The sequence below is a fragment of the Nerophis lumbriciformis genome, linkage group LG09, assembly GCF_033978685.3.
Source record: "Nerophis lumbriciformis linkage group LG09, RoL_Nlum_v2.1, whole genome shotgun sequence".
In the NCBI taxonomy this organism is placed as follows: Eukaryota; Metazoa; Chordata; class Actinopteri; order Syngnathiformes; family Syngnathidae; genus Nerophis; species Nerophis lumbriciformis.
This window is the reverse complement of record NC_084556.2, coordinates 4,548,237-4,571,500: the sequence shown is the minus strand read 5'-3', so window position 1 is coordinate 4,571,500 and position 23,264 is coordinate 4,548,237. Positions and strand designations below refer to the sequence as shown.

The 23,264-nt window shown below is 40.1% G+C and overlaps 1 protein-coding gene across 1 annotated transcript; it reads right to left on the bottom strand.

Moving 5' to 3' along the window:
• Positions 1 to 11,486: 11,486 nt before the first annotated feature.
• On the bottom strand, positions 11,487 to 22,954 carry LOC133607814 (aquaporin-11-like). Its single transcript, XM_061962789.2, has 3 exons — positions 22,312 to 22,954; positions 14,639 to 14,755; positions 11,487 to 14,562 (listed from the first exon to the last, which is right to left on the bottom strand). The coding sequence occupies exons 1-3, from the start codon at positions 22,892 to 22,894 to the stop codon at positions 14,465 to 14,467; spliced, it is 798 nt and encodes a 265-aa protein (XP_061818773.2). The 5' UTR covers positions 22,895 to 22,954; the 3' UTR covers positions 11,487 to 14,464.
• Positions 22,955 to 23,264: the final 310 nt, after the last annotated feature.

Below are 23,264 nucleotides of genomic sequence, written 5' to 3'. Positions count from 1 at the left end.
TTGATTAAGTGACAAGTCACAAAAAAAACAATACAATAAAAACAGACTAGCGTCCCATTTTGGCCCCCAAGAACAGTTTGCCATAAATTTGTCGCGGTATGTAAAAATTAGGGAGACAAAAATGTCGCTAAAAATGCAACAATTTCTTATTTTTGAGTGCTCTAAATTCCCCAAAATCAATGACATTACAACATGATTAGCATTTTATAGGGATGTCCGATAATGGCTTTTTGCCGATTGTCCAACTCTTTAATTACCGATACCGATATCAACCGATATATACAGTCGTGGAATTAACACATTATTATGCCTAATTTGGACAATCAGGTATGGTGAAGATAAGGTACTTCAAAAAAAATTAATACAATAAAATAAATAAATTAAAAACATTTTCTTGATCGATCCCCGCTTCCACCATCCTAGTCACTGCTGTTGTGTCCTTGGGCAAGACACTTTACCCACCTGCTCCCAGTGCCACCCACACTGGTTTAAATGTAACTTAGATATTGGGTTTCACTATGTAAAGCGCTTTGAGTCACTTGAGAAAAAGCGCTATATAAATGTAATTCACTTCACACTTCACTTGTATTGATATATAATGTAGGAACCAGAATATTAATAACGGAAAGAAACAGCCCTTTTGTGTGAATAAGTGTAAATTTGGGTTGGTGCACTAATTGTAAGTGTATCTTGTGTTTTTTATGTTGATTTAATAAAAAAATAAAAAATAAAAAAATAAATAAAAAAAACGATACCGATAAATTAAAAAAACGATACCGATAATTTCCAATATTACATTTAAACGCATTTATCGGCAGGCCGATATTATCGGACATCCCTAGCATTTTATGAATCATGCAACACATTTTTCCTTAAAGCAGATTTAATTAAAATTCAAGCACTTTTGTGAATTTCACCCCACCACAATTTTGCACTAAGTTCAATGAAATAAGTGATTGACGACGACAGTGTGATTATTGACAGAAAGTATTAAAGTAAAACTAAAGTTTTACTTCAATTTCTTCATCCAGATTTTTCACCATTTTTGAGTGCCTTGAATCCATAGAATTTACCCTTAAGAGCCACAATTTAGCGCTAAAAATCAATAAAACATCAATCACAGCCAACAGAAATGGATTATTTTACCTGATGGTGTAACAAAATCACGTGAAAGCACATTAAACGTTCATGAGTTTCACCTATCATCCACGATTTAGCGATAAGATCAGTGAAATAAGTTATAGACGACGATAGCGTGATTAGCAACAGTTATTTTACTTGATCGTACAACTAAGAATTACACTTCAATTGTTTTTTAACCAACTTTTTCCTATTTCCCAGCGCCCTAAATTCATAAAATGTATCCTCACACAGCACAATTTAGCACTTTTTTAAGGATAATTTTCCGAACTACACATTTAACTAAAATGCAAGCACTTTTGTAAACTTCACCCCTCAACCACGTTTCAGCGCTAAAATCAATAAATGCTTGATTCGAAACAGAAAGGATTATTTCTAACGTGATCGTATGACTAAAAAAAAAAAAAAAGACTTAAATTTCTTGAACCAACCTTTTCTTATCTCGGACTGTCCTGAAGTCAAGAAGTTCAATAAAATCAATAAAATAAACGCTCGATGACTATGGCACAGAAAGTGATTATTTTACTTGATCGTACGACTAAGAGTTACACTTCAAATTCTTTAACCAACTTCTTACTTTGTCTAAGTGCCCTAAATTCATGAAATTCACTCTTAAGAAGCACAATTTAGCACTTTTTCCCCACGTAATTGATTAAAAAAAAACACGTACCGTATTTTCCGCACTATAAGGCGCACCTAAAAACCACAAATTTTCTCAAAAGCTAACAGTGCGCCTTATAACCCGGTGCGCTTTATTACGATTAATTTTCATAAAGTTTCGATCTCGCAACTTCGGTAAACAGCCGCCATCTTTTTTCCCGGTAGAACAGGAAGCGCTTCTTCTTCTACGCAAGCAACCGCCAAGGAAAGCACCCGCCCCCATAGAACAGGAAGCGCTTTAAGCAACCACCCGCCCCCGGAAGAAGAAGAAAAAACGCGCGGATATCACCGTACGTTTCATTTCCTGTTTACATCTGTAAAGACCACAAAATGGCTCCTACAAAGGACAAGGATCCGGTTCATAAAAAGACGCAATCTCTCCATCCGCACACGGATTACTACCGTATTTCACAGCAACTGATATTCCTGTGAACCGCACTGTGGAACGGGAGCACGTACGGTGAATATTCGCTCCACAGGGAATGAGAAGTCATCCTTCACTGTGGTTCTAGCTTGCCATGCTAACTTCCACCCATGGTGATATTCAAAAGGAAGACCTTGCCAAAAGAGACCTTTCCAGCCGGCGTCATCATAAAAGCTAACTCGAAGGGATGGATGGATGAAGAAAAGATGAGCGAGTGGTTAAGGGAAGTTTACGCGAAGAGGCCGGGTGGCTTTTTTCACACAGCTCCGAAGGCGAACACACCTTCACTAAGACGGGCAGACAGCGCCGGACGACATACGCCAACATTTGCCAGTGGATCGTAAATGCCTGGGCAGATATTTCGGTCACAACTGTGGTCCGAGCTTTCCGGAAGGCAGGATTCACAGAACAACAGCGACACTGACTCCCGATGACTTCGACGAGACGTAACCGGCCATTTTGGATACCACGCTTGCGCAACTTTTCAATTCGGACACCGAAGACGAAGAATTCGAAGGATTTACGAATGAAGAATAACTTCAGAAGGTGAGCGCTATGTTTATTTTGTGTGTTGTGACATTAACGTTCGAGCAACATTATGTTACTATTGCTCTACACCATTTTGAATTTTACTATGTTTGTGATTGCACATTTGCGTACATTTTGGGACAGAGTTGTTAGAACGCTGGTTTTCAATATATTATTAAAGTTTGACTGAACTATCTGACTGTTTTTTTGACATTCACTTTAGCGCAGCGTTTTTTTGACATTCACTTTAGCGCAGCGTAGGCGCGGCTTATAGTCCGGGGCGGCTTATTGGTGGACAAAATTATGAAATATGTAATTCATAGAAGGTGCGGCTAATAATCCGGTGCGCCTTATAGTGCGGAAAATACGGTAATTGATCAAAAAAACACGGCAATATAGTGTATACTAGAGATGCGCGGTTTGCGGACACAACCGCGGAGTCCACGGATTATCCGCGGATCGGGCGGATGAAATTAAAAAAAAAAAGATTTTATCCGCGCGCGGGTCGGGTCGGGTGGATTAATTAGATATATATATATATATATATATATATATATATATATATATATATATATATATATATATATATATATATATATATATATTTTTTTTTTTTTTTTTGCGGGTGGCAGTTAAACCAATTGGGAAATATATATACATAGTTAAATGTTGTTACCCACATACGAAAAACGAGCAGGCACCTGCTGCATATGCCACAACAGAAGAAAAAAAAAGAAAAGAGATGGACACTTTTACGGAGCGGAGAAGGGACGCCTCGCCGGGGTCCGGGACCGAGGCCCCTTCCCCCGAGAGGGCCCCACCGGGAGCCGTAGCTGAGGCGATCCGCGAGAAGGGCCCGACGCACGTCCAGGGTCACTACCGCGCCCACCGCACCGACACCCCGCCTCGTCCGCCTTCGCCGCGGCCGGCGTCACGCGCAGCAGGTAAGCAGCTTACCTGCCCGCCACCCCCGTGGCCGGGGGCTTGTAACAGGGGTCACTCCGCGCGCTCCGCCCGCGCAGCTTACCTGCCCGCCACCCCTGTTGCCGGGGGCGCGTAACAGGGGTCACTCCGCGCGCAGTGCGCTCACGAAAGGGGTGGGGCTCACCCTGGTTGATATAGAGAGCAGGACGGTGGCCATGGAAGTCGGAACCCGCTAAGGAGTGTGTAACAACCCACCTGCCGAATCAACTAGCCCTGAAAATGGATGGCGCTGGAGCGTCGGGCCCATATACCCGTCCGTCGCCGGCAGCGAGACGCGCTTGGAGGTGCGCTTAGCGCGGCTCCCATATGATTGCGCACTGGTGTGCGTCTGGGTCGTGACAGCGTGGCACGCGAAAGTCTGTGCTGCGTTGGATCAGTCTCCTTTCTTTAACAGGCAAAAGCTTTATAAGCTCAGTGAGGTTATAAAGCGTGCGCACCAAACACGAAGCAAGGCCATGGTGCAGGAGAACAAAGGACTTCTTTCATTTAAGGTTTGTGATAAACCATCAAACTCATTCGTTAAAAGGACTCTATAGTAATATAAAGCGAATTTTTCTGGACATTATCATGCAAGAAAAGTTTATTTTTGGGACCGCGATCACCGCGTAATGATTTTTAAAGGTTGCATGACAAACATTAACTGTCCCATGTGATCAGCCAGTGCGATTGGAAATCCATGCTCAATTATTGCCTCCGTAAATAAAACTTCGGCATTTATCACATCCAAAGAATCTGTTTGGGCGACGAAAAACGTTGAAAGTTTTCCACTTGTATCGCTAGCAACGGCATTAGACTTGTGTTTTTTTGTCCCAACGTGGTCTTTTACATCCCTAATTCCTCCGTGTCCGATCGAAAAATCTTGTCTGCACAAGGTGCAATTCGCGTAGTTTTCACCCTTTTTTTTTTTTTTTAATTAATGAAAAACCCGGTATAGGTTGATGAAAACCGTACGAATTACGGGAAAACCGGAGTAGTTGGCAGGCTCACTAATGCCTTGCATCATCTATATTAGATCGGGCGGATGGCGGGCGGGTGCAGTTCTGATCAAACGTTACATCGGGTGGATGGCGGATGGTTGACGACTTTCTGACGCGGTTGCGGATGAAATAAATTGCCTATCCGCGCATCTCTAGTGTATACTGTATTGTGGTTGTTACATAAAAACTAACCAAAAACAACTTTTGGCTGTTGAGCGTAACAACTTTCTCTATCTTGGTTTCTAACAACCAATGGGAACTTGGAAAAAGGAAAATGTTGTAAAAAAACGTAATGGTTTTAGCGCAATCTTTTGACAAGTACCTCCATTGGCCACAGAGCTCTGCCCTAAAACACATATATGGATACCAGTGTTCTCCTACCGTTTAGGACTCGTTATCTTAGCGACAATCGGAAAGATGTTTTATAGCGAAACAAGTTATCTCCGCTGGCCGCCAAAACAATCCTGCAAAACACCTATGGCCGCGCCAAAGTTCATTCCGTGGATACATTAGCGAATGATGCTGATTTCAATGTTCGTTAAAATAATGTTCAGACTTTTTAGGCTTGACAACTGACAAGACAAGGTGTTAAATTGCCTATTTTACCCGACCGCGTCACAAAAGACGGTATTAAGGCACATTTTCCGAAAAACACATTTACCGTAACTAAAATGCAGAAAGGATTATTTTTAACTTGATCGTATGACTAAAAAAAAATGACTTAAATTTCTTGAACCATTGTTTTCTTATCTCGGAGTGTCCTGAAGTCAAGAAGTTCACCCTTAAAAACGAGTTAGCAGTAAAATTACTAAAATATACGATCTATGACTATGGCACAGAAAGTGATTATTTTGCTTGATCGTACAACTAAAAGTTCCACGTCAATTTCTTTAACCAACTTTTTACTTTTTCTGAGTGCCCTAAATTCATGAAATTCACTCTTAAGAAGCACAATTTAGCACTTTTCCCCACGTAATTGATCAAAAAAACAGCATTAACGACAGAAATTGCCTATTTTACCCGACCGCGTCACAAAAGACGGTATTAAGGCACATTTTCCGAAAAACACATTTAACTAAAATGCAGAAAGGATTATTTTTAACTTGATCATATGACTAAAAAAAATTACTTAAATTTCTTGAACCATTGTTTTCTTATCTCGGAGTGTCCTGAAGTCAAGACGTTCACCCTTAAGAACGAGTTAGCAGTAAAATCAATAAAATAAACGCTCGATGACTATGGCACAGAAAGTGATTATTTTGTTTGATCGTACAACTAAAAGTTCCACGTCAATTTATTTAACCAACTTTTTACTTTTTCTGAGTGCCCTAAATTCATGAAATTCACTCTTAAGAAGCACAATTTAGCACTTTTCCCCACGTAATTGATAAAAAAACCAGCATTAGCGACAGAAATTGCCTATTTTACCCGACCGCGTCACAAAAGACGGTATTAAGGCACATTTTCCGAAAAACACATTTAACTAAAATGCAGAAAGGATTATTTTTAACTTGATCGTATGACTAAAAAAAATTACTTAAATTTCTTATCTCGGTCCTTCAGTCCTGAAGTCAAGAAGTTCACCCTTAAGAACGAGTTAGCAGTACGATCTATGACTATGGCACAGAAAGTGATTATTTTACTTGATCGTACGACTAAGAGTTATCCGTCAAATTCTTTAACCAACTTTTTACTTTTTCTGAGTGCCCTAAATTCATGAAATTCACTCTTAAGAAGCACAATTTAGCACTTTTCCCCCCCGTAATTGATAAAAAAAACAGCATTAGCGACAGAAATGGCCTATTTTACCCGACCGCGTCACAAAAGACGGTATTAAGGCACATTTTCCGAAAAACACATTTAACTAAAATGCAGAAAGGATTATTTTTAACTTGATCGTATGACTAAAAAAAAAATGACTTAAATTTCTTGAACCATTGTTTTCTTATCTCGGAGTGTCCTGAAGTCAAGAAGTTCACCCTTAAGGAGTTAGCAGTAAAATTAATTAAATATACGATCTATGACTATGGCACAGAAAGTGATTATTTTGCTTGATCGTACAACTAAAAGTTCCACGTCAATTTCTTTAACCAACTTTTTACTTTTTCTGAGTGCCCTAAATTCATGAAATTCACTCTTAAGAAGCACAATTTAGCACTTTTCCCTCCCGTAATTGATAAAAAAAACAGCATTAGCGACAGAAATTGCCTATTTTACCCGACCGCGTCACAAAAGATGGTATTAAGGCACATTTTCCGAAAAACACATTTAACTAAAATGCAGAAAGGATTATTTTTAACTTGATCGTGTGACTAAAAAAAATGACTTAAATTTCTTGAACCATTGTTTTCTTATCTCGGAGTGTCCTGAAGTCAAGAAGTTCACCCTTAAAAACGAGTTAGCAGTAAAATCAATAAAATAAACGCTCGATGACTACGGCACAGAAAGTGATTATTTTACTTGATCGTACAACTAAAAGTTCCACGTCAATTTCTTTAACCAACTTTTTACTTTTTCTGAGTGCCCTAAATTCATGAAATTCACTCTTAAGAAGCACAATTTAGCACTTTTCCCTCCCGTAATTGATTAAAAAAACAGCATTAGCGACAGAAATTGCCTATTTTACCCGACCGTGTCACAAAGGACGGTATTAAGGCACATTTTCCGAAAAACACATTTAACTAAAATGCAGAAAGGATTATTTTCAACTTGATCGTATGACAAAAAAAAAATGACTTAAATTTCTTGAACCATTGTTTTCTTATCTCGGAGTGTCCTGAAGTCAAGAAGTTCACCCTTAAGAACGAGTTAGCAGTAAAATCAATAAAATATACAATCGTACAACTTGATCGTACAACTAAAAGTTCGACGTCAATTTCTTTAACCAACTTTTTACTTTTTCTGAGTGCCCTAAATTCATGAAGTTTAACTCTTAAGAAGCACAATTTAATTGACAACAAAACGGGATTGGGGACAGAAATTGCGTATTTTACCGGCTCGCGTTACAAAAGACGGTATTACGTAACATTTCCTAGAAACCCATTTAGCTAAAATGCAAACACTTTTGTGAATTTCACCCCTCAACCACGATTAAGCGCCAAGATCAATAAAATAGGTGCTTGATGACGATAGCGTGATTAGTAACTGAAAGCATTATTTAAAGGCCTACTGAAACCCACTACTACCAAGCAGTATGATAGTTTATATATCAATGATGAAATCTTAACATTGCAACACATGCCAATAGCTTACTAAAGTGCAATTTTAAATTTCGCGCGAAATATCCTGCTGAAAACGTCTCGGTATGATGACGTCAGCGCGTGACGTCACGGATTGTAGAGGACATTTTGGGACAGCGTGGTGGCCAGTTATTAAGTCGTCTGTTTTCATCGCAAAATTCCACGGTATTCTGGATATCTGTGTTGGTGAATCTTTTGCAATTTGTTCAATGAACAATGGAGACAGCAAAGAAGAAAGCTGTAGGTGGGAAGCGGTGTATTGCGGCCGACTGCAGCAACAACACAAACACAGCCGGTGTTTCATTGTTCACATTCCCGAAAGATGACAGTCAAGCTTTACCATTGGCCTGTGGAGAACTGGGACAACAGAGACTCTTACCAGGAGGACTTTGAGTTGGATACGCAGACACGGTACCGTGAGTACGCATGCAGCTGCGGCTTCCAAACATTTGATCGCTTGCCCGTACGTGCGTGCCGCTATGTGCATGTCACGTACGTAACTTTGGGGACTTTGGGGAAATATATGAGCTATATGAACTTTGGGCTGTGGGATTGAGTGTGTTGTGCAGGTGTTTGAGTTGTATTGGCGGGTTATATGGACGGGAGGGGGGAGGTGTTTGTTATGCGGGATTAATTTGTGGCATATTAAATACAAGCCTGGTTGTGTTGTGGCTAATAGAGTATATATATGTATTGTGTTTATTTACTGTTTTAGTCATTCCCAGCTGAATATCAGGTCCCACCCGCCTCTCACAGCATCTTCCCTATCTGAATCGCTCCCACTGCCCTCTAGTCCTTCACTCTCACTTTCCGCATCCACAAATCTTTCATCCTCGCTCAAATTAATGGGGAAATCGTCGCTTTCTCGGTCCGAATCGCTCTCGCTGCTGGTGGCCATGATTGTAAACAATGTGCAGATGTGAGGAGCTCCACAACCTGTGACGTCACGCTACTCGTCTGCTACTTCCGGTAGAGGCAAGACTTTTTTATCAGCGGCCAAAAGTTGCGAACTTTATCCTCGATGTTCTCTACTAAATCCTTTCAGCAAAAATATGGCAATATCGCGAAATGATCAAGTATGACACATAGAATGGACCTGCTATCCCCGTTTAAATAAGAAAATCTCATTTCAGTAGGCCTTTAAATTGACTTCAATTTTTTTTTCAACCAACATTTTCTTATTTCGTTGTGTCCTAAATTCATGACGTTCACACTTAAGAACGACTTGGCGCTAAAATGAATGAAATACACGATGGACGACAAAGGCACGGCGTGGATTATTTTACTTTGTGAAACTACAAATATTTTTTTAAAGCCTTTTTAACTGAAACGTTGGCCCTTTTTGATAAAGTTCACCCTAAAGAAACACGATTTAACGCAAAAATTAAAAAAATATGTAATCGTCCACAATTGTAAGAGGTGGTTCGCGACATCAATTCTACGTCTTTAACCGCCGTTCTCTGATTTCCAAGGCAAAAAAAGGAAAATATAATTTTTGCTACGTTAATGTCGTAAAGTGCCGAAATTGTGTTATTCTTTTGTACTTTTGAGTGTTTCCATCTAATATTTCCTGTCATGTGTGTATTACAAAATTATTATTTACTTATTAGTGATTCCCAGAGCCCAAAAAAAGTCTGCGGGCTATAGAGCGTTTTCTATTCGGGCTCCAGTACTATGGAATGCCCTCCCGGTAACAATTAGAGATGCTACCTCAGTAGAAGCATTTAAGTCCCATCTTAAAACTCATTTGTATACTCTAGCCTTTAAATAGCCCCCCTGTTAGACCAGTTGATCTGCCGTTTCTTTTCTTTTCTCCTCTGCTCCCCTTTTCCTTGAGGGGGGGGGGGGTCACAGGTCCGGTGGCCATGGATGAAGTGCTGGCTGTCCAGAGTCGGGACCCGGGGTGGACCGCTCGCCTGTGCATCGGCTGGGAACATCTCTACGCTGCTGACCTGTCTCCGCTCGGGATGGTGTCCTGCTGGCCCCACTATGGACTGGACTCTTACTATTATGTTGGATCCACTATGGACTGGACTCTCACAATATTATGTCAGACCCACTCGACATCCATTGCTTTCGGTCTCCCCTAGAGGGGGGGGGGTTACCCACATATGCGGTCCTCTCCAAGGTTTCTCATAGTCATTCACATCGACGTCCCACTGGGGTGAGTTTTTCCTTGCCCGTATGTGGGCTTTGTACCGAGGATGTCGTTGTGGCTTGTGCAGCCCTTTGAGACACTTGTGATTTAGGGCTATATAAATAAAGATTGATTGATTGATTTACTTTTTTTCGGCCTCTTGTCACCGTGTGCTACTCACCACTCAAGGGGACATTCGGACATAATGACAACAGAGAATTTAACGTCTTTCTAGACTGCTTTTGAATATATTCACAGTAAAAGCTTTTTAATATATTCACAGTAAAAATCACAGCCTTTAGTAAAATTATACTTTTTAACAAACTGTTTTCTGATTTCCAAGTGTTCTAGAAAAAATAATATTGCGAAAGAAATTACACATTTTCGTTACCTTAATGTCGTAAAGTGCCGAATTTTTTTTATTTTTTTTGTGCTTTTGAGTGTTTCCATCAAATATTTCCTGTCAAGTGTGTACTGTATTACAAATTATTATTATTTTTTCGGCCTCTTGTCGCCGTGTGCAACTCACCAATCAAGGCGACAATAAGACATAATGACAAAAAAGAATTTATAGTCTCGATAGATCGCTTTTTAATATATTCACAGTAAAAAGCGACGCATTTCAGACACAAGCTTGGCTAAAATTATACTTTTTAACAAACCGTTTTCTGATATCCAAATCTTCTAGAAAAAACAATATTGCGAAAGAAATTACACGTTTTCGTTACGTTAATGTCATTAAGTGCCAAAATTGTGTTATTTTTTTGTACCTTTGGCCTTGTGTTACTCGCCAATTAAGGCGACATTTAGACATAATGACAACAGAGAATTTAACGTCTTTCTAGACTGCTTTTTAATATATTCACAGTAAAAGCTTTTTAATATATTCACAGTAAAAATCACAGCCTTTAGTAAAATTATACTTTTTAACAAACTGTTTTCTGATTTCCAAGTGTTCTAGAAAAAATAATATTGCGAAAGAAATTACACATTTTCGTTACTTTAATGTCGTAAAGTGCCGAAATGGTGTTATTTTTTTTGTGCTTTTGAGTGTTTCCATCAAATATTTCCTGTCAAGTGTGTACTGTAGTACAAATTATTATTATTTTTTCGGCCTCTTGTTACCGTGTGCTACTCACCAATCAAGGCGACAATAAGACATAATGACAACATTATGACAAAAAAGAATTTATAGTCTCGATAGATCGCTTTTTAATATATTCACAGTAAAAAGCGACGCATTTCAGACACAAGCTTGACTAAAATTATACTTTTTAACAAACCGTTTTCTGATATCCAAATCTTCTAGAAAAAACAATATTGCGAAAGAAATTACACGTTTTCGTTACTTTAATGTCGTAAAGTGCCGAAATTGTGTTATTTTTTTGTACTTTTGGCCTTGTGTTACTCGCCAATTAAGGCGACATTTAGACATAATGACAACAGAGAATTTAACGTCTTTCTAGACTGCTTTTGAATATATTCACAGTAAAAGCTTTTTAATATATTCACAGTAAAAATCACAGCCTTTAGTAAAATTATACTTTTTAACAAACTGTTTTCTGATTTCCAAGTGTTCTAGAAAAAATAATATTGCGAAAGAAATGACACATTTTCGTTACTTTAATGTCGTAAAGTGCCGAAATGGTGTTATTTTTTTTGTGCTTTTGAGTGTTTCCATCAAATATTTCCTGTCAAGTGTGTACTGTAGTACAAATTATTATTATTTTTTCAGCCTCTTGTTACCGTGTGCTACTCACCAATCAAGGCGACAATAAGACATAATGACAACATTATGACAAAAAAGAATTTATAGTCTCGATAGATCGCTTTTTAATATATTCACAGTAAAAAGCGACGCATTTCAGACACAAGCTTGACTAAAATTATACTTTTTAACAAACCGTTTTCTGATATCCAAATCTTCTCGAAAAAACAATATTGCGAAAGAAATTACACGTTTTCGTTACGTTAATGTCATTAAGTGCCAAAATTGTGTTATTTTTTTGTACTTTTGGCCTTGTGTTACTCGCCAATTAAGGCGACATTTAGACATAATGACAACAGAGAATTTAACGTCTTTCTAGACTGCTTTTGAATATATTCACAGTAAAAGCTTTTGAATATATTCACAGTAAAAATCACAGCCTTTAGTAAAATTATACTTTTTAACAAACTGTTTTCTGATTTCCAAGTGTTCTAGAAAAAATAATATTGCGAAAGAAATGACACATTTTCGTTACCTTAATGTCGTAAAGTGCCGAATTTTTTTTATTTTTTTCGTGCTTTTGAGTGTTTCCATCAAATATTTCCTGTCAAGTGTGTACTGTATTACAAATTATTATTATTTTTTCAGCCTCTTGTCGCCGTGTGCAACTCACCAATCAAGGCGACAATAAGACATAATGACAACAATATGACAAAAAAGAATTTATAGTCTCGATAGATCGCTTTTTAATATATTCACAGTAAAAAGCGACGCATTTCAGACACAAGCTTGGCTAAAATTATACTTTTGAACAAACCGTTTTCTGATATCCAAATCTTCTAGAAAAAACAATATTGCGAAAGAAATTACATGTTTTCGTTACGTTAATGTCATTAAGTGCCAAAATGGTGTTATTTTTTTGTACTTTTGGCCTTGTGTTACTCGCCAATTAAGGCGACATTTAGACATAATGACAACAGAGAATTTAACGTCTTTCTAGACTGCTTTTGAATATATTCACAGTAAAAGCTTTTTAATATATTCACAGTAAAAATCACAGCCTTTAGTAAAATTATACTTTTTAACAAACTGTTTTCTGATTTCAAAGTGTTCTAGAAAAAATAATATTGCGAAAGAAATTACACATTTTCGTTACCTTAATGTCGTAAAGTGCCGAATTTTTTTTATTTTTTTCGTGCTTTTGAGTGTTTCCATCAAATATTTCCTGTCAAGTGTGTACTGTATTACAAATTATTATTATTTTTTCAGCCTCTTGTTACCGTGTGCTACTCACCAATCAAGGCGACAATAAGACATAATGACAACATTATGACAAAAAAGAATTTATAGTCTCGATAGATCGCTTTTTAATATATTCACAGTAAAAAGCGACGCATTTCAGACACAAGCTTGGCTAAAATTATACTTTTTAACAAACCGTTTTCTGATATCCAAATCTTCTAGAAAAAACAATATTGCGAAAGAAATTACACGTTTTCGTTACGTTAATGTCATTAAGTGCCAAAATTGTGTTATTTTTTTGTACTTTTGGCCGTGTGTTACTCGCCAATTAAGGCGACATTTAGACATAATGACAACATTATGAGAATTTAACATCTGGATAGATCGCTTTTTAATATATTCACAGTAAAAATCCACACATTTCCGACACAAGCTTCATTATAAATAAGGCACACAGAAGGTGAATAGTATAATTAGTAAAGATGTCCGATAATGGCTTGTTTGCCGATATCCGATATTGTCCAACTCTTAATTACCGATTCCGATATCAATCGATACCGATATATACAGTCGTGGAATTAACACATTATTATGCCTAATTTTGTTGTGATGGCCCGCTGGATGCATTAAACAATGTAACAAGGTTTTCCAAAATAAATCAACTTAAGTTATGGAAAAAAATGCCAACATGGCACTGCCATATTTATTATTGAAGTCACAAAGTGCATTATTTTTTTTTAACATGCCTCAAAACAGCAGCTTGGAATTTGGGACATGCTCTCCCTGAGAGAGCATGAGGAGGTTGAGGTGGGCGGGGTTTTGGTAGGGGATACCGGGGGGCTGTATATTGTAGCGTCCCGGAAGAGTTAGTGCTTTAAGGGATTCTGGGTATTTGTTCTGTTGTGTTACGGTGCGGATGTTCTCCCGAAAGGTGTTTGTCATTCTTGTTTGGTGTGGGTTCACAGTGTGGCGCATATTTGTAACAGTGGTAAAGTTGTTTATACGGCCACCCTCAGTGGGACCTGTATGGCTGTTGACCAAATATGCGTTTGCATTCACTTGTGTGTGTGAAAAGCCGTAGATATTATGTGATCGGGCCGGCACGCAAAGGCAGTGCCTTTAAGGTTTATTGGCGCTGTGTACTTCTCACTACGTCCGTGTACCAATCCGTACAGCGGCGTTTTAAAAAGTCATACATTTTACTTTTTGAAACAGATACCGATAATTTCCGATATGAAATTTTAAAGCATTTATCGACATCTCTAATAATTAGCTACTATTACGAAAAAAATACTACTTTTTGTGTGTTGTAGTAACTTAACTAAACGAAAAAATTCACAGTTGTATGATAATATTTTTACGTTAAATTAAAACACCTGAGCGAGTGAGGTAAAACCGCCGCACAACACAAATGCCAACGTATGACTATTGGCCCTTGTGTTTGTGAACGTGGCGGCCCGCAGAGTTCTTGCCCGACAGGAACGGGAGGATCTTCTCGAAGAGCAGGACGCAGCCCGTGAAGCCTGAGGGGCCACACACAGCGCGAGGCGTTTTAAACAATAACAACATTCTTTATTTTCGTTTCCAGCGTTGGCTTACCTAAGGCTGGTCCCAGCCAGTAAATGAAGCAGTATTCCAGGTAGGTGTGTCCGCTGCAGAGGAACTGGACAGAGAAGGCCAGGACGGGGTTAAAGACCGCCCCGGAAATGCTGCCACCTGTGGAATGACAAAACAAACGGAAATAAAACTGCGGAATGAGTCAACAGGAATTATTTGACGAGATCAGATTACAGTACACCACAAACATTTTCACAGCATTTTTTCCCCTGAAATGCGACAAATGCATGAAGTTCACCGTTAAGGACAACATGTTGGCGCTTGAATAAAAAAATACATGTAATTATTTTAATTGCTAGGAGGGCTGGGCTATACATACATTATACATATATATATATATATATCCATCCATTTTCTACCGCTTATTCCCTTTGGGGTCGCGGGGGCGCTGGAGCCTATCTCAGCTACAATCGGGCGGAAGGCGGGGTACACCCTGGACAAGTCGCCACCTCATCGCAGTATATATATATATATATATATATATATATATATATATATATATATATATATATATATATATATATATATATATATATATATATATATATATAGGTAAAAGCCAGTAAATTAGAATATTTTGAAAAACTTGATTTATTTCAGTAATTGCATTCAAAAGGTGTAACTTGTACATTATATTTATTCATTGCACACAGACTGATGCATTCAAATGTTTATTTCATTTAATTTTGATGATTTGAAGTGGCAACAAATGAAAATCCAAAATTCCGTGTGTCACAAAATTAGAATATTGTGTAAGGCTAATACAAAAAAGGGATTTTTAGAAATGTTGGCCAACTGAAAAGTATGAAAATGAAAAATATGAGCATGTACAATACTCAATACTTGGTTGGAGCTCCTTTTGCCTCAATTACTGCGTTAATGCGGCGTGGCATGGAGTCGATGAGTTTCTGGCACTGCTCAGGTGTTATGAGAGCCCAGGTTGCTCTGATAGTGGCCTTCAACTCTTCTGCGTTTTTGGGTCTGGCATTCTGCATCTTTCTTTTCACAATACCCCACAGATTTTCTATGGGACTAAGGTCAGGGGAGTTGGCGGGCCAATTTAGAACAGAAATACCATGGTCCGTAAACCAGGCACGGGTAGATTTTGCGCTGTGTGCAGGCGCCAAGTCCTGTTGGAACTTGAAATCTCCATCTCCATAGAGCAGGTCAGCAGCAGGAAGCATGAAGTGCTCTAAAACTTGCTGGTAGACGGCTGCGTTGACCCTGGATCTCAGGAAACAGAGTGGACAGACACCAGCAGATGACATGGCACCCCAAACCATCACTGATGGTGGAAACTTTACACTAGACTTCAGGCAACGTGGATCCTGAGCCTCTCCTGTCTTCCTCCAGACTCTGGGACCTCGATTTCCAAAGGTAATAAAAAATTTGCATGGTTGGGTGATGGTTTGGGGTGCCATGTCATCTGCTGGTGTCGGTCCACTCTGTTTCCTGAGATCCAGGGTCAACGCAGCCGTCTACCAGCAAGTTTTAGAGCACTTCATGCTTCCTGCTGCTGACCTGCTCTATGGAGATGGAGATTTCAAGTTCCAACAGGACTTGGCGCCTGCACACAGCGCAAAATCTACCCGTGCCTGGTTTACGGACCATGGTATTTCTGTTCTAAATTGGCCCGCCAACTCCCCTGACCTTAGTCCCATAGAAAATCTGTGGGGTATTGTGAAAAGGAAGATGCAGAATGCCAGACCCAAAAACGCAGAAGAGTTGAAGGCCACTATCAGAGCAACCTGGGCTCTCATAACACCTGAGCAGTGCCAGAAACTCATCGACTCCATGCCACGCCGCATTAACGCAGTAATTGAGGCAAAAGGAGCTCCAACCAAGTATTGAGTATTGTACATGCTCATATTTTTCATTTTCATACTTTTCAGTTGGCCAACATTTCTAAAAATCCCTTTTTTGTATTAGCCTTACACAATATTCTAATTTTGTGACACACGGAATTTTGGATTTTCATTTGTTGCCACTTCAAATCATCAAAATTAAATGAAATAAACATTTGAATGCATCAGTCTGTGTGCAATGAATAAATATAATGTACAAGTTACACCTTTTGAATGCAATTACTGAAATAAATCAAGTTTTTCAAAATATTCTAATTTACTGGCTTTTACCTGTATATAGTACAGGCCAAAAGTTAGGACACACTTTCTCATTCAATGCGTTTTCTTTATTTTCATGACTATTTACATTGTAGATTGTCACTGAAGGCATCACAACTATGAATGAACACAAAAAAAGGGTGAAATAACTGAAAACATGTTTTATATTCTCGTTCCTTCAAAATAGCCACCCTTTGCTCTGATTAATTTTTTGCACACTCTTGGCATTCTCTCGACGAGCTTCAAGAGGTAGGCACCTGAAAGGGTTTTCACTTCACAGGTGTCATAGTTTTGATGCCTTCAGTGACAATCTACAATGTAAATAGTCTTGAAAATAAAGAAAACGCATTGAAAGGAGAAGGTGTGTCCAAACTTTTGGCATGTACTGCGTATGTATATATATATATATATATATATATATATATATTAGAGATGCGCGGTTTGCGGACACAACCGCGGAGTCCGCGGATTATCCGCGGATCGGGTGGATGAAATAAAAAAAAATAAGATTTTATCCGCGCGCGGGTCGGGTCGGGTGGATTAATTAGATATATATATTTTTTTTTTTTTTTTTTTTTGCGGGTGGCAGTTAAACCAATTGGGAAATATATATACATAGTTAAATGTTGTTACCCACATACGAAAAACGAGCAGGCACCTGCTGCATATGCCACAACAGAAGAAAAAAAAAGAAAAGAGATGGACACTTTTACGGAGCGGAGAAGGGACGCCTCGCCGGGGTCCGGGACCGAGGCCCCTTCCCCCGAGAGGGCCCCACCGGGAGCCGTAGCTGAGGCGATCCGCGAGAAGGGCCCGACGCACGTCCAGGGTCACTACCGCGCCCACCGCACCGACACCCCGCCTCATTCGCCTTTGCCGCGGCCGGCGTCACGCGCAGCAGGTAAGCAGCTTACCTGCCCGCCACCCCCGTGGCCGGGGGCTCGTAACAGGGGTCACTCCGCGCGCTCCGCCCGCGCAGCTTACCTGCCCGCCACCCCTGTTGCCGGGGGCGCGTAACAGGGGTCACTCCGCGCGCAGTGCGCTCACGAAAGGGGTGGGGCTCACCCTGGTTGATATAGAGAGCAGGACGGTGGCCATGGAAGTCGGAACCCGCTAAGGAGTGTGTAACAACCCACCTGCCGAATCAACTAGCCCTGAAAATGGATGGCGCTGGAGCGTCGGGCCCATATACCCGGCCGTCGCCGGCAGCGAGACGCGCTTGGAGGTGCGCTCAGCGCGGCTCCCATATGATTGCGCACTGGTGTGCGTCTGGGTCGTGACAGCGTGGCACGCGAAAGTCTGTGCTGTATTGGATCAGTCTCCTTTCTTTAACAGGCAAAAGCTTTAAAGCTTGCGCACCAAACACGAAGCAAGGCCATGGTGCAGGAGAACAAAGGACTTCTTTCATTTAAGGTTTGTGATAAACCATCAAACTCATTCGTTAAAAGGACTCTATAGTAATATAAAGCGAATTTTTCTGGACATTATCATGCAAGAAAAGTTTATTTTTGGGACCGCGATCACCGCGTAATGATTTTTAAAGGTTGCATTACAAACATTTACTGTCCCATGTGATCAGCCAGTGCGATTGGAAATCCATGCTCAATTATTGCCTCCGTAAATAAAACTTCGGCATTTATCACATCCAAAGAATCTGTTTGGGCGACGAAAAACGTTGAAAGTTTTCCACTTGTATCGCTAGCAACGGCATTAGACTTGTGTTTTTTTGTCCCAACGTGGTCTTTTACATCGCTAATTCCTCCGTGTCCGATCGAAAAATCTTGTCTGCACAAGGTGCAATTCGCGTAGTTTTCACCCTTTTTTTTTTTTAATTAATGAAAAACCCGGAATAGGTTGATGAAAACCGTACGAATTACGGGAAAACCGGAGTAGTTGGCAGGCTCACTAATGCCTTGCATCATCTATATTAGATCGGGCGGATGGCGGGCGGGTGCAGTTCTGATCAAACGTTACATCGGGTGGATGGCGAATGGTTGACGACTTTCTGACGCGGTTGCGGATGAAATAAATTGCCTATCCGCGCATCTCTAATATATATATATATATATATATATATATATATATAAATAAAACATGTTTTGTATTTCAGTTTCTTCAAAATAGCCACCCTTTGCTCTGGTTAATTTTTCGCACACTCTTGGCATTCTCTCGATGAGATTCAAGAGGTAGTCACCTGAATTGGTTTTCACTTCACAGGTGTGCTTGAAGTTCATCGAGAGAATGCCAAGAGTGTGCAAAGCAGTAATCAGAGCAAAGGGTGGCTATTTTGAAGAAACTAGAATATAAAACATGTTTTCAGTTATTTCACCTCTTTTTGTTAAGTACATAACTCCACATGTGTTCATTCATAGTTTTGATGCCTTCAGTGACAATCTACAATGTAAATAGTCATGAAAATAAAGAAAACCCATTGAATGAGGTGTGTCCAAACTTTTGGCCTGTACTGTATATAGTTTACAAAGAGGTACACATTTCAGAAGATTGTGAATGACTGAAAATCAATCAAAGTTAATTTACATAGCACTTAATCACAGTTGCCTCAAAGGAAGAGAGGGATCACTCTGTTCAGTTAATTCTACTGGTAAATAAAGGCGCTCAGGTGCTGAGAGCAATCCACGAAGTAAGACGCCTTTCTTCCCGCTTCCACAAAAGTGGAATGTGATTAGCAAAAAGATTTTTCACCATTCAAACCCAATTTTTTAATTTGAAGGGACTGTTTGCAACTTGCTCACAGTTACCTTTGTAAAACCAAAAAATATAACAAGAGCACTATGGCAAAGCTTAAACCATGTTCCCGACATCTATAAAGCAATTAGCTACCTGCTGCCACCTACTGATATGGAAGAGTATTACACGGTTACTCTGCCGAGCCCTAGACAGCACAGACACTCAACGGCAGAGGCTGTTCACCTTGGAGACCTGCTGCGGATATGGGTACGGCCTGGCGCGAGATTTACACCTTCTCCTTCTCTCTCTTGTAGATGTCGGGAACATTGTTTGTCGTAATCACAATATGCGGGAAGCAGCGTGCCGGTAAAAAGGTATCTAATGCTTAAACCAAAAATAAACAAAAGGCAAGTGCCGCTAAGAAAAGGCATTGAAGCTTAGGGATGGCTATGCTACACAAAACTGAAACTGAACTGGCTGCAAAGTAAACAAAAACAGAATGCTGGACGACAGCAAAGACTTACAGCGTGTGGAGCAGACGGCGTCCACAAAGTACATCTGTACATGACAATCAACACCAAAATAGGAGCGCAAGACAAGAACTAAAACACGACACACAGGAAAACAGCAAAAAAAAACAACTCAAAATAAGTCCCGGCGTGATGTGACAGGTCGTGACAGTACACCTACTTGAAGACCAGAGTTATAGTGATTCTAACAATTGCGAGAACGACTTTTTACTGTCAATATCGGCTGCTGAGTTTCATTTTTTTATGTTTTCTGTGTTATGAAAAAAATGTGCCTTGGCTGAAAAAAGGTTGAAAAAAACCTAGTGACCATATCAAGAAACAGAGAAATTGTAAACACAATAGGGCTGTGAATCTTTGGGTGCCCCACGATTCGATTCAAAATCGATTTTTTTTTCAATTCAACACGACTCTCGATTCAAAAACGATTTTTTTAACCCGATTCAAAACGATTCATTCAATACATAGGATTTCAGCAGGATCTACCCCAGTCTGCTGACATGCAAGCAGAGTAGTAGATTTTTATAAAAAAAAAACGTTTATAATTGTAAAGGACAATGTTTTATCAACTGATTGCAATAATGTAAATTTGTTTTAACTATTAAATGAACCAAAAATATGACTTATTTTATCTTTGTGAAAATATTGGACACAGTGTGTTGTCAAGCTTATGAGATGCGATGCAAGTGTAAGCCACTGTGACACTATTCTTTTTTTTTTAATTTTTATAAATGTCTAATGATAATGTCAATGAGGGATTTTTAATCACTGCTATGTTGAAATTGTAACTAATATTGATACTGTTGTTGATCATATTCATTTTTGTTTCACTACTTTTGGTTTGTTCTGTGTCGTGTTTGTGTCTCCTCTCAATTGCTCTGTTTATTGCAGTTCTGGGTGTTGCTGGGTCGGGTTTGGTTTTGGAATTGGATTGCATTGTTATGGTATTGCTGTGTATTGTTTTGTTGGATTGATTAATTTAAAAAACTAAAAACTAAATAAAAAAATATAATACTTTTTTTTTTTTTAAATCGATTTTTTTAAAGAAATTTGCATTCAAAGAACTCCGGCTTATTAGTGATTCCCAGAGCCCAAAAAAAGTCTGCGGGCTATAGAGCGTTTTCTATTCGGGCTCCAGTACTATGGAATGCCCTCCCGGTAACAATTAGAGATGCTACCTCAGTAGAAGCATTTAAGTCCCATCTTAAAACTCATTTGTATACTCTAGCCTTTAAATAGCCCCCCTGTTAGACCAGTTGATCTGCCGTTTCTTTTCTTTTCTCCTCTGCTCCCCTTTTCCTTGAGGGGGCGGGGGGCACAGGTCCGGTGGCCATGGATGAAGTGCTGGCTGTCCAGAGTCGGGACCCGGGGTGGACCGCTCGCCTGTGCATCGGCTGGGAACATCTCTGCGCTGCTGACCCGTCTCCGCTCGGGATGGTGTCCTGCTGGCCCCACTATGGACTGGACTCTTACTATTATGTTGGATCCACTATGGACTGGACTCTCACAATATTATGTCAGACCCACTCGACATCCATTGCTTTCGGTCTCCCCTAGAGGGGGGGGGGTTACCCACATATGCGGTCCTCTCCAAGGTTTCTCATAGTCATTCACATCGACGTCCCACTGGGGTGAGTTTTTCCTTGCCCTTATGTGGGCTTTGTACCGAGGATGTCGTTGTGGCTTGTGCAGCCCTTTGAGACACTTGTGATTTAGGGCTATATAAATAAAGATTGATTGATAAAGATTGATATTGTTCTTTTTTTTCTTTCATAAATGTCTAATGATAATGTCAATGAGGGATTTTTAATCACTGCTATGTTGAAATTGTAACTAATATTGATACTGTTGTTGATCATATTCATTTTTGTTTCACTACTTTTGGTTTGTTCTGTGTCGTGTTTGTGTCTCCTCTCAATTGCTCTGTTTATTGCAGTTCTGGGTGTTGCTGGGTCGGGTTTGGTTTTGGAATTGGATTGCATTGTTATGGTATTGCTGTGTATTGTTTTGTTGGATTGATTAATTAAAAAACTAAAAACTAAATTAAAAAATTAATATATTAAAAAAAAAAAAAAAAAATCGATTTTTTTAAAAATGAGAATCGATTCTGAATCGCGATTCAAATTTGAATCGATTTTTCCCCACACTCCTAAAACACAATATTGACAAAAAAGGTTTCTTACAAAAAATAACACTTTCCTAATGTCACGGCGCTCAAGTAATATGAATGTTTACATAGGTATGAAACATTTTTTTGACTTCCGGTAATTAAAATAAAATGGCGTTTGTTTGTTTTTAATTCGTCCCCAGCACTCACCTGTGTACACCAGCGCGGTAACGACAGCGGCAAAGACGTGAACGCGGAGCCTCTCGTCCACTTTGTGGGCGTGCAGAGCCACGGCTTGGACGGCGAAAGCACAAGCCAGCTCCACGGCGGCCGCCTCCAACACGGTGCCCCCCAGCGGGTCGAAGCACCTGAAGCCGAAGCGCCGGTGCGTAACGTGGCTCTCCGACAGACCCTGCGACCACACGGAGGCGGCGAAGTGCCGCGCGGCCAGAGCGGCGCTGAACTGCGCGGCGACGACCGACAGCGCCGCTCCGACGCCGCTGCTCCCGCGGCAAACTCGCTCCACGACGCCGCAGGGATTACACGAAGCTCCCCGGAAGGTCTGCAGGTGGACGACGGTAATGGCGTAGCAAAGCGTCAGGCTGACAGCCGGTTCGACCGCGCCGGCGAGCAGCTTGAGTTCGTGAGTGCAGCAGCAGAGCTGGAAGGTGGACGCCGCCTCCAGCACCGCAGCTCTGGAGGCACCGCGGAGGAGGCGAATGGCTGCCCGGCGGGCTACCTCGCTGAGAAGCACCGCGACGGCCAACACCGCCAGGGAGACCCACACGTTCATCCCGCTCAAGTGGTCAGGTCATCGGCAACAACTCGGTGAGTTGTCCCCCTCGTATGAGGACCAACTATGTTAGTGAGTACACTCCTACTAAAAACTACTTCCGCATAGCACAGGAAGTAGGGGTTTGGACCTTTCAAAATGAAGCGCAAGTACATTTTAGAATTTGAGTAAATGTACTCATAAAAGTAATCATTTAATATTTTTGCCTCTGCATTATAAATAAAGTTGAATTTAACTATTTGGAGGCAAAATTACTTATGTTTATCAGTACCCCACAAGCAGTGAATTACTTTATTCTGAAGGGGAAACAAATTAGGGCATCAATAAGGGGGATTCCGTACGAAAGTAAAAGTACTTTGCTGAAATTGCA